Source organism: Lagenorhynchus albirostris, chromosome 10 (assembly GCF_949774975.1).
Source record: "Lagenorhynchus albirostris chromosome 10, mLagAlb1.1, whole genome shotgun sequence".
NCBI lineage: Eukaryota > Metazoa > Chordata > Mammalia > Artiodactyla > Delphinidae > Lagenorhynchus > Lagenorhynchus albirostris.
Window position 1 is genome coordinate 40,992,818 of NC_083104.1, and position 11,134 is coordinate 41,003,951.

The 11,134-nt window shown below is 57.8% G+C and overlaps 1 protein-coding gene across 2 annotated transcripts; it reads left to right on the forward strand.

Moving 5' to 3' along the window:
• The first annotated feature begins 2,211 nt into the window (after positions 1–2,211).
• Positions 2,212–7,739, forward strand: MYL3 (myosin light chain 3). Of its 2 annotated transcripts, none has more exons than XM_060162141.1 (7): positions 2,212–2,421; positions 4,643–4,670; positions 4,807–4,956; positions 5,777–5,950; positions 7,076–7,153; positions 7,269–7,311; positions 7,407–7,739. In XM_060162141.1, exons 1-6 carry the CDS (start codon positions 2,287–2,289, stop codon positions 7,295–7,297), a joined length of 594 nt encoding a protein of 197 aa, XP_060018124.1. In that variant the 5' UTR covers positions 2,212–2,286; the 3' UTR covers positions 7,298–7,311; positions 7,407–7,739. The 2 variants fall into 2 exon arrangements, with proteins under 2 accessions (XP_060018124.1, XP_060018123.1); XM_060162140.1 differs by having other exon boundaries at positions 2,213–2,421; positions 7,514–7,739.
• Positions 7,740–11,134: the final 3,395 nt, after the last annotated feature.

Here is an 11,134-nt window from a genome sequence, read left to right on the forward strand (position 1 = left end):
CCCTGGGGAGGGAGTGGTGGATGGCTCTGTACACGGCGTCCCCACTATAGGACCATATCTGCCCTGTGCTCGAGGGAAGAGGACCAAGACACCCCCTCCCCAAGCAGAGGAAGATGGCTCTGTGTGGCTGTAGCAGGCTGCATGAGTCTGCAAACCTGGGAACCAAGCCTCAGGAGGCCCATGTCACTCATCTACTCCTGTTCCCACTGATGCTGAGTGGTTTCCAAGGGATAGCAATTGTGTGTGGATGCAACAGTGAGATCGGTGTTCTGGGCACCCCTGTGGATGTCCAAGGCTCTGGGCCTCGGTTTCCCCCATGAGGAGTGAAAGGGGATTGGGTGGTGTCTTGTTGGCTGTGCCTGTGGCTGGTGGGAGCCCTCGAGGGTGTCCAGAGTCAGTTGTCCTGAGGGTCAGCAGGTCTGGGTGATGGGGCCGCCCAGAGGTCTCTCTCTCTCTGTGTCCCCCTCTGTCTGCCTTCTCCTCTTGTGGTATTTCTGGCTGGTCTCTGAGGATCCTCCTCCACCCCTTTCTTTCTTAATACTCTTGCCAAACATCTGGAAGAAAAGTGAAAAACTTGCCTCTCCCCCAGCGCCGGATGTTGTCAGATTTCCAGATGTGGGGTGTTCTGCCCTCCAGATGAGGGGAGGAATGTCCTGTGTTCCAGCTAGGAGGGGACCCAGCCCTGTCCCTGGACTGCTGTTCCCCTCACCATGAGGCTGAGTGACAGGATGAGAGGGACCTGGGCTCAGCAGGGGGACGTTGGGGGCATCCAGGTAGAGGCCCAAGTGAAGCTTCACCTCAGGCTCCACCCACGGTGCCTCCCTACACCTGGGAAATCCCCGGGGGCCAGGAGAAGGGGCAATGCCTCTGAAGTTTCTATCAAAGGCTCCAGGCATTTAAAAATAATAGGGAACACCTCCTTCCCACCCCCCCCCCCCCGGCACAGACACTGGGCAAGGAATGGAGGCCAATGTGTTTGCAAGATGTCCCCACTCTCCGAGTTCTGTGCCTGGAAGGGCCTTACGCCACCTCAGCCTTCCCTCCTCCCCCCAGCTCCTGAAATGGTAGACCAGCCAGGCTGCCCTCTGTCACTGCCATCTGGGGTGGCATTGTGGGTAGGAACTGGGGGGGGGCGTACCCTAGACTGGGCACCTGGGAGGCAAACCTCTTCCAGTGCCCTGGGGTCCTTCAGAGAGGCAGACCCTCTCAGGACCCCACCAAAAGTGTCAGCAGAGGGCAACATGGGGCAGTGGAAACAGCTTCCTGGAGGAGGGTGCAGTGCGGCCGAGCCTTGAATGCTGCAAGCAGAGGGGCAAGGGCAGAGGGTGCAGTGTGTGCAAGGGTCTGGCGGGGAGCAGGCCCTGGGGTGTGTGGGGAAAGTGGGTCGCAGGGAGCCGTGGAAGAGGGGCAATAGGAAGTGAGGGTGAAACCAAGAAACCGACCTCAGGGTCAGGCAGGTGCGGATGCGGGAGGCTGTGGAGGCTGCTTGGCTGTTGAACTAGGCTGGGTGACCGCCCTCGAGGGAGCAGACCCCATCCTACTGCCATTTAGGGTGTTCTCAGAGATGGGCTGCAGCTGCCTGCAAGCCATGACCAGACACTCACGCAGGCATGATAAACACCCAGACACAAACACACAGAAGCAACACCCGCGGACTGGAGTAGGTCATCCCCCACGTGGACACAGACCCTCCCACCATAGATACACAGAGACCCTCTCTGCATACAAACACCCAGCCAAACGGAGACAACACACATGGACACACGCAGACCTCCCTCTCCCCCTCCGTGTAGACACACGGGCACAGACACATGGGAATTCGATGCACAGATGGGAAGTTTAACTCAAGGGGTGCCCAGTCCTCCTGCCCCCAACACAACACACAATACATGCTCGGTGCAACCTTCTGCACCCTTTCAGTTTATTGACCTGCTGAGGGACAGCAGGGCCCCTGCGTATGTGCGCGTGCTTTTGAGGGTGTGTGTGGGGGCTGAGCACCGACCTCTGTCCTCCCCTCCCCCGCTCTCTTCCCAACAGGTGATTGGGAGGAATGAAGAGCCCTCCCTCTCCCCCACCCATTCCTGAGACTGAACAATGCCCCCCCAGGCCCCAAAATAGCCACTGAGCCTAGCCAATGTCCTTTTATGGCTCTGTCCCCATTGTGCCCTGCAGGGGTGGGGCTGGGGTCATGAGGTGTCCAGGCAGGATAAAGGCTGGTTACGGGAAGGCTCACCTACCCGGCTCTCTGCTTCCTTCTCTCCACGTCCCTCTCTGCTTACAACCTCCATGGCTCCCAAAAAGCCAGAGCCCAAGAAGGATGACGCCAAGGCAGGCGCCAAGGCAGCTCCAGCTCCTGCACCTGCACCCGCACCTGTACCAGAGCCCCCCAAGGAACCTGAGTTCGATGCCTCCAAGGTCAAGGTGGGTGTGGGAGCTGGGTTTCCGTGGGAAGGGCAGGGTAGGTCAGTGGATCTACCCCGTGGAAGACCAGGCTCCAGAAAGTGAGTACTGAACTGAAGCTGGAAGCTTCAGGCATCAGGAGGGCTGCAGCAGGAGGGAGGGTGGTCAGACATCAGGCAGGACTCCCTCAGTGCTGCTGAAGGGACTATCTTTTTGGTGGTTGGAAACTGACTCTCCCTTGTCCTTTTCCCTGGACCTCACATCCTTGGGGAATCCTGGACCTGCCTGTGCCCCTCACCCCCGCAGCCAGGCAGGGATCTTTCTTGTCCAGCTGTGGGGTCTTAAGTCCATACCAAGTTCCCCAGGGTGGACAGGGTGGGGAGTAAAGGGAAGCAGGGCTCCTGCCCAGTCTGGGTCACACTCACCCCTGCCAAGGTCCCTGAGCCCCAGAGCTGGTGGGGCCTCAGCTTTGAGCTGGCGATACTGAGCCAGTCTGGGTAGGTCATGGAGGAAGCTGGTCTTGGAACTGTGACCAGTGGCCCCAGGAGCCCTTCCCCAGCTTGGCTTGAAAGCCTTTCTCAGAGTCTAAACCTGGAGAACGAGCCATGAGTCCCACCTGCGGCATCTGCATAGTGGCACGTACCCGCGTCCTGCCCGTTGCCTGTTCTCGGCTGGCCACTGGCCACTGCTGCCCTGGCTGCTGGCTGAGGGGCCCCATGGAGCCCTCCCAGCCCTTCACGGTCCCCAGCGAGACCTGCAGCCCATCTGCACAGGTCCGTCTCCATTCCTGAGCCCTTCCTGGAGACACCTACCTTGTCCCTCAATACACGGGCTCAAATCCCAACTCTGCTCTATTCCCATCACTGCTCTAAGGCTTAGTTTCCTCAGCTATAAAATGGGACAATAAGTCCTCCTCACAGGCTGTTGGGAACCACTCATGGCAAGTGCTCCGTGGAGTTGACTCTGACTCCTGACCATCCCCAGACCCCAGGTTTGTGTCCCACAGGCCCCCTGGTCTAGGGTCAGCCAACCCTAGGGCCCAAGGTGGCATTGTGTGGTCTCACCGGATCCGAGGCTGCACAGACTCCCCTCTGAGCAGAGGAACTAGTGCGGCCTCTCCCGTGACCCCTGCGGAAAGCTGTGCGGGGGGCCCAGGGCCCGTAATCTCAGCAGGCTTCTTGGTGGAGAGAGCTCTCGGGGGCGCCAGGAGCAACAACTTGGTCTTCCCAACACAGGGCTAAGCCAGAGGGTTGGGAGGGACAGCCCAGCAGGGTGACAGGGGCAGGATCCCCCTCTGCACTGGTGTGCACTACTGAGGTTGGTGGAGGGGACTCCAAGGGAGCAGCAGTGGGAGAGGCGCCAGTCAAGTCCCCCTCCCCCAAGCTCCTTTCCCTTGTGCGACCTTGACCTTGGGGCGAGTGACTGCAGTGATAAAAATAGACCTGGTATCCAAGTGAGGAGGGGGAAACCGGGTCCCAGGAGGCCTCCTGACCTCAGGTGGCCCCGATGTGGCCTCAGCAAGCACTCAACCGCTGGGCCCTGGCCCCCTGCTGTGCCACGCTGGGGGCTGCCCTGCGCTTATGGACAGGACTGTGTAAGACTCAGGTGTAGGCAGGGCCACGTGAGTGAAAGTGCCCAGCCTTGAGGGCTCTGTGGGGGGCAGACACATGCAAACAGATGCACACACAGGTGTGCGAACGCACATGCACGTCGCACACACACCCCCTCCTGCAAATATGTTCTCATGGTGACAGGGCTCTGCGGCCTGCCCCCTCGCCTTTCCTCCTCCCGCCCCCGCCCTGGTGAGATGAGGCCTCCCATCTCACTTATGTGGACAGTCTACCCACTGGGCCCCAGGCCTGGCAGAGCTGGCAAAGCCAGTCTGTGCTTCAGGCACGTCTGTCCAGGACCAGGGGCCTCAGGTAAGGCCCACCCCGGGCTGGGGATTCAGGGCACCAGGCCTCCCTCCTCACCACTTCCCCTGATGAGGCCTACCTGGTGTCAGGGTCTGGGCACTTGCAGACCCAAGGTCCTCAGGTGGGATGGCGGGAGGGGTAAGGAGGCAGGAGGGAGTCAAGGTGGACTGCAGGAGGTCCTGGGCAGTGGAAGCTGGAATCCTGGAATGTGGACGGGTTGGGGCAGCTGAGGGGTTGAGGCCTGGTCTGGGTGTGGAGGCACCAGGAGGACGCCTGGCCCCATCCTCTGAACCAGACACTCAGAATCTTTGGGGGTCTCCTTTCAGATCGAGTTTACACCGGAGCAGATTGAAGGTGAGTGGGGGTTTTGAGCCAGGGGCTGCAGGGTTGGGGCCCGGGTCCCCCAGGCTCAGAGTCCTCCCCTGCAGTGTGGGGCGAGTCGGGGGGGCTGACTCTAGAAGTGTCCGCAGCTCACGCCCTCTCCCGGCAGAGTTCAAGGAAGCCTTCATGCTGTACGACCGCACACTCAAGTGTGAGATGAAGATCACATATGGGCAGTGTGGGGATGTCCTGCGGGCGCTGGGCCAGAACCCTACACAGGCCGAGGTGCTCCGAGTCCTAGGGAAGCCGAAGCAGGAAGGTTGGTACGCCCGGCCTGAGACGCGTCCCCATTAGGGCCAGTCCCGGGGGAGACCCCCCAGGGTGGGCTGCCATCGCTGGTGGGACAACACGGGAACTCCCCTGCTGTGCATTCTCCTAACATCCTCCCGCTCTCTGGAGGAGGACCTGGAGGCCAGTCTCAGGTGATGCTGGCAAGGTGACGAGCAGTGAGGGTTCCTGTACCCTCTGGCCCCACGCCTATTTGCCAGGCCTCCTGGTCGTAGGGGACTGACAACAGCGCGAACTAGCTTCAGCAGCAGGTGTGAGGGCAGGCCAGGCCGTGTCTGGCCTCAGCATCCCATATGCTCTCCCTGTCCTTCCCGGCCTCCTGGGCATCCCTCTGTGGGGCAGGGTCAGCTTCCCTCACCACCATGGCCAGAGAGGGTTGCCTGCTTTGCCCCAAGGAGGAGTGAGACCCAAGCCCTCGCCACAGGTGCGGAAGTCCCAGAGAAGGTCTCTGATCGGCCCAGCTGCTCTCGACCAATCACAGGTGTGGGGAGAGCGGGGTTGATAAGAAAAATAGAGAGACGCTAGCGAGAACTGTTTCCCCAAAGAAGAGCAGAGGTGCTAGTCGGAGCCCACTGTCGTGCCACTGTCCTTGTGAACAGCAAAGGACGACGTAAATAATGCATTTCTCAGTTGACTGTAAAGTGCCTTGTGATGGTGGAGTGCTTTGTAAATGACAGACTGGTGTAGAGTGCATTGGGGGCTGGGTGAGGGCAATAGCTCCTCATTGCCAGACACAGGGGAGGGATGCCCATCTCCCCTCAGAGCCTGATGCTTGGGCCATCTCTCCCCAGAGCTTAACTCCAAGATGATGGACTTTGACACGTTCCTGCCCATGCTCCAGCACATCTCCAAGAACAAGGACACGGGCACCTTCGAGGACTTTGTGGAGGGGTTGCGGGTCTTCGACAAGGAGGGCAATGGCACGGTCATGGGCGCCGAGCTCCGCCACGTGCTGGCCACGCTGGGTGAGGGCAGCCTCCTCCCCACCCCACTCTCTCCTTCCTGGGGCATCCGGGGGAAACCACTCTGTCACCCACCGGGCCTGTTTCTCACTTGTGGAATGGAGGGTGATGCAGTCAAGGTGCCTCGATGGCAGGAGACGGAAATGTGGGGAATTTAGAAATTTAGGTGGGGAGTAAAGAAACCCAGCCGGTGCAGCTCACAGAACTGGAGGGGGAGAGGAACAGCTCTGGGGACAGGGTGGGGCAGGGCGGTACATCCAGGGGGATCAATCCAGTCCTTGTGTTCATTGCCTCAAGGTCAAATTCCAGAGCCGAAGAGGTGCTGTGCCTGCCTCTTGGGCATCTTGACCCCCGCTGTCAGGTGCCTGGCTGGCCGGAGCGCTCCTTTCTCAAAGAGAAGTTTTCCTACAGCAAATGTTCATTGAGCACCAATTGTGTCTGCGCAAAGTGAACTGTTCCTGCACCAGACATTTACTGAGTGCCTACTGTGTGCTCAGCCCTGTGCTGGTCTCTGGGGTTGTGTGTGTGTGTGTGTGTGTGTGTGTGTGTGTGTGTGTGTGTGTGTGTGTGTGTGTGAGACTGGGGGCTAGGAGGTGTGAGGGAAACTGCAGTGGGCATTCCAGTGGGGGAAGCAACATACAAAAGCACAGAGGCGGGAAAGTTCCAGACTTGTCTGGGGAGCAGTGGTGGTGTCTCTTGGTACCCTCCATGGTCATCCCCTAAGGTCCCCAGCTCTATCTTAGGCGTCCTTCCTCTAGCCTTGAAGGGCTGCCCCGAGGGACTGCTTCCAGGGAGATGGGGGACCTGGCCTACTCCTGATGGAGGGAGTCCCGCCAGCCTATTGAGGACAGGGGACAGTATGTGCTGGTGGCCTGAACAGCAAGATGGCACTGTTACGGACAGAGCCTAGGCTCGGAGAGAGTGCCAGGCCTGCACCCCAGGCCTTGCCCTTTTTGACTTGTCACTGATTCTTCTGGTTTCAGAAATAAGGGTGACAGCCCAGGTCTTGTGTGTACCAATATGAGGTGTGGGAATACTGGAGAGGCACACCCACCATCCAGCGGGGCTCAGGGGGCCCCCCACCCTTCACACCTCAACAGTGCTGACTCAGCTTTCCACTCCTGCCAGGTGAGAGGCTGACAGAAGATGAGGTGGAGAAGTTGATGGCTGGGCAAGAGGACTCCAATGGCTGCGTCAACTACAAAGGTAAACTCAGCAGGGCAGGGAGTCTGCTGGCGGGAGCGGGGCGTTAGGATCCTAGGTCGCCACCTTTGGCTACCCAGGGCCGAAGCCCTGCTGCTCACTCCTTCCTTCTTTTCAGCATTTGTCACGCACATCATGTCCAGCTGAACCTCTTGCCCCAGGTGAGACCTCCCACCCTCCCTTCCAAACCTGCTACCACCTTTGCCACCTCTGCTGATTTCAGCCCCATTGTCCCCCTCCTGCCTCTGTCATCCAGATCCCCTGTTGCCACCTCCCCAGCTCCACCAAGTCCAGTTCTCAGCTGACATCCCGCAGCCTTGCTTGCACCTCTCCACTGTAACCTGTGACCGCCTTTGCTCTCAGGGAGCCCAGGGGAGGCCGTGCTGGGGACAGCTCATCTTCCACTCGAGTTGCTGACACCCGTGGCCTGCAGCCTGTGGGACGGAGGGGAGCACATTGAGACTCCTGCACAGGCTCTCTCTGCACAGCTCTGCGGGGCTGTCATCTCTCCCCATCAGGCTGCACTTGCCTGTGACTGCATCTCTGTCCCCGGCCCTTGGGCCTCATGAATAAATGGCTTCTTTCCTTCTTTCTTTCCTCCCTCCTCCCTCCCTTGCTTCCTTCCTCCCTTCTTTCTCTTCTTCCTTCCTTCCTCCCTCCCTCCCTCCCTCCCTCCCTCCATTCGTTCATTCATTTGTTCGTTCGTTCCTTCCTTCCTTTCCTCCCTCCTTCCTTCTCTCTTCTCTGTGGCCCTTTGGTTGACTTTTATAAAAATCTATGAGCCACACACGGTGAGCCCTGGACAAAACGAGAGGAATCACTTTGAAATCTTGCCTCCTTGCTCACCGCATCAAAACTGTCCCATCTGTGAGCCAAACCCTCTGAGCCTGCCCACCAGGACACTGGGCTGAGCTGGACGAGGACTGGGTGCCCTGCCCCACTTCTGGAGACAGTAGCCGTGCTCTGGCCTCTAACACAGGGTTGCCACTTGGTGCCTGAGAGCGCTGTCTGAGCTGTCTCACTCCACAACCAGCAATCAGGGAACTGCAGGGCACTGGCCCAGAGCCACCCATGTCACAGGTGGGGAAACTGAGGCCCAGAGCAGAGAATGGCTTTGCCTGACTCACTGTCCCCAGGCTGTCAGAGCCGAAGAGGCCTGAGACCCCTGCCTGACTCCGGTCTCTCTGCCTGTGCTGTGGCTCTAGGTCAGAGGGCGAGAATCCGGGGTCCACCAGTGGTTTCTCAGCCCTGGGCTTCTCAGCAGAAGACAAGTGCACAACCCCTGCAATGACAGGAGGAGATGCACACACCCTTGCACATGCCAGCCCCACTGTCACACCCTGCTCTGGGGCCAGGCCCTCCCCTCCTTTCGGAGCTCAGTGGGGAGGGTGAGGGGAGGCTTCCTGGAGGAGGTCATCCACTCTGGTTTGAAGGGGAGGAAGAGCAATGCCCTGTAGAGAGTCTTGGGGGCCCTAGAGATAAGGGTTGTGGAGAGATCAAGGGCCCAGAGTGTGGAGCGGGCCACACAGCGTAGGAAACAGCTTGCAGGCCGGGAGGACTCAGGAGGTCAGGGCAGCCCTGCTAGGGTGCATTTGGATGTGAATGCATCTGCTTGTGAGATGAGCGTGTGGGTGTATGAGAGCGGGTTTGAGGCTTGCACAGATCAGGCTGCCTCAGGGCGTTTGTGTGGTGCGGCGAGCATGGCAGGACTGTGAGTGTGAGAGTCTGTGTGCGCGTATGTGTGGGAGGAGTGGCGGCAGCGTGTGTGAGAGTCTGTGAGGGGCTGTGAGTGTGTATGCAGGAGTCTCTTTCCCTTCCTTTCATCCTTTCAGCATTTATGGAGCACCTACTGTGTGCCAGACTCTTTAGGCCCTGGGAACACTGCAGTGGAGGAAGCAGCCAAACCCCTCACCCTTGTGGCACTCGTACAGAGCTGACAGATCACCAGAGCCGTAAAGTGTGTCAACCAGTGATAAAGGCTGGGGAGGGGCCCAGAGGAGGGGAGGGCTGTGCAGTCTGTGTGCAGTGTGTGTGTGGGGTGGTGGGGGGAGGCAAATGACGTGTTAAATAATGAGGTCAATGAGTATCTGAAAAGGCAATGGCTGGGCAAAAATTGAAAACAGGAGAGATAATATCCTGAATATATAAAGGCTTCCTACAACAACAACAAAACGAACAACCCAATTCAAAAATGGGCAAAGGACTTGAATAGACATTTCTTTGTTGTTGTTGTTGTTGTTGTTGTTGTACGTGGGCCTCCCACTGCTGTGGCCTCTCCCATTGCGGAGCACAGGCTCCGGACGCGCAGGCTCAGCGGCCATGGCTCACGGGCCCAGCCCGCTCCGCGGCATGTGGGATCTGCCCGGACTGGGGCACGAACCCGCGTCCCCCGCATCGGCAGGCGGACTCTCAACCACTGTGCCACCAGGGAAGCCCGAATAGACATTTCTTTAAAGAAGATAGACAAATGGCCAATCAGCACCTGAAAGATGCTCAATGTCACTAATTAGGGAAATGCAAATCGAAACCCGATGAGATACCACTTCACACCCATTAGGATGGTTATTATGCAGAAAACAGAAAACAACAAGGGTTGGCGAGAAGGTAGAGAAATTGGATCCCTTGGGCACTGTGGGTGGGAATGTAAAATGGTGCAGCTGCTGTGGAAAAACTATGGAAAGTCCTCAAAAAATTTAAATCATTATTACCATATGACCCAGAAATTCCACTTCTGAGTATATATCCCAAAGAATTGAAAGCAGGGACTTGAAGAGATGTTTGTAAACTCATGTTCACAGCAGCATTATGCACAATAGCTGAAAGGTGGAAACAACCCAAGTGGCCATCAACAGATGAATGGATAAACAAAATGTGGTCTATACATACAATGGAATATTATTCTGACTTAAAAAGGAAGGAAATTCTGACACATGGTACAACATGGATGAACTTTGAGGATATTATGCTAAGTGAAATAAGCCAGACATAGAAGGACAAATGCAATCTGATTCCACTCCAACGAGGTTCCTAGAGTGGTCAGATTCATAGAGGCAGAGAGTAGAATGGTGGTTGCTGGGGGTTGGGGGGAGGGAGGAATGGGGAATCGTTGTGGAAGATAAGAAACACAAAGAAGAGAGGCGAGATGGAGTGTCTTAGGCTGGACTTCCCCAGAAGCAGAGCTGAGACAAGGACCTGAATGTAAGTAGTGTCCCTGGGAGGTGGCCCCAGGGAGCACGGGAGAGCAGCTGGGCAGGGAAGGAAGTCCTTAGGGTGCATGGGAGCAGAAGACCCTGTGGGCAACGGGGCCTCAGCCCCACTGGGGACCTCCAGGAGATGGTGGTGGTGTCTCACTGAGGGCATGAGGAAACCAGACTATTTATCTACCAGCTCCCACCTTCGCTGGTGAGGGCAGGGCCCCAGAGGCAGGCTGGAACATTTGTGTGGGGCAATACTTCAGCATCTGCTCCAGGGAGCCATGAGGGCATCAGAGCAAAGGCATTCCAGCAGAGACGGGAGCAGAGAGTGCGGTGGGGAGGCGACAGGATGTGGTGGAGGGTCCTTGGGCCGTGGGAAGGGCTTTGGTGTGTGCTCTGGGGAGATGTTTTATCAGCATCACTCTGGCTGCTATGTGGAGAATAGACTGGGGCACGTGAGCGGAAGCAGGGACCGCAGGTAGGAGGGTCCAGGAGAGAGAAGAAGATGCATGTGTGGTCCAGTGGAAATGGTGAGAAGTGATCAGATTCCAGGTCATTTTTTAAGACACTCTCAGCAACATTCTGGGCAGATTTTGAGGCTTTCTTCTTCCTTTCCTTATCTAGACACAGTCCACTCCAGCCCCAGATCTGGCGTGGGGTGGGAGTGAGGGACCGTAGTCTGCCCGTTCATGGTGCGTAGTCTGGCTGGCTGGTAGGGCAGGGAATGGAGGCACTAGTGGACTTGCTGCAGTGGCCTCTGCTAGTAAGGGTGTCTGCTTGTGCATGTTTG

Coding starts and splice junctions, on each gene's coding strand:
- MYL3 (XM_060162141.1), top strand. CDS start 2,287: ATGGCTCCCAAAAAGCCAGAGCCCAAGAAGGATGACGCCAAGGCAGGC. Junction 4,671..4,806: donor TACACCGGAGCAGATTGAAG/GTGAGTGGGGGT, acceptor CTCTCCCGGCAG/AGTTCAAGGAAGCCTTCATG. Junction 5,951..7,075: donor CCACGTGCTGGCCACGCTGG/GTGAGGGCAGCC, acceptor CACTCCTGCCAG/GTGAGAGGCTGACAGAAGAT.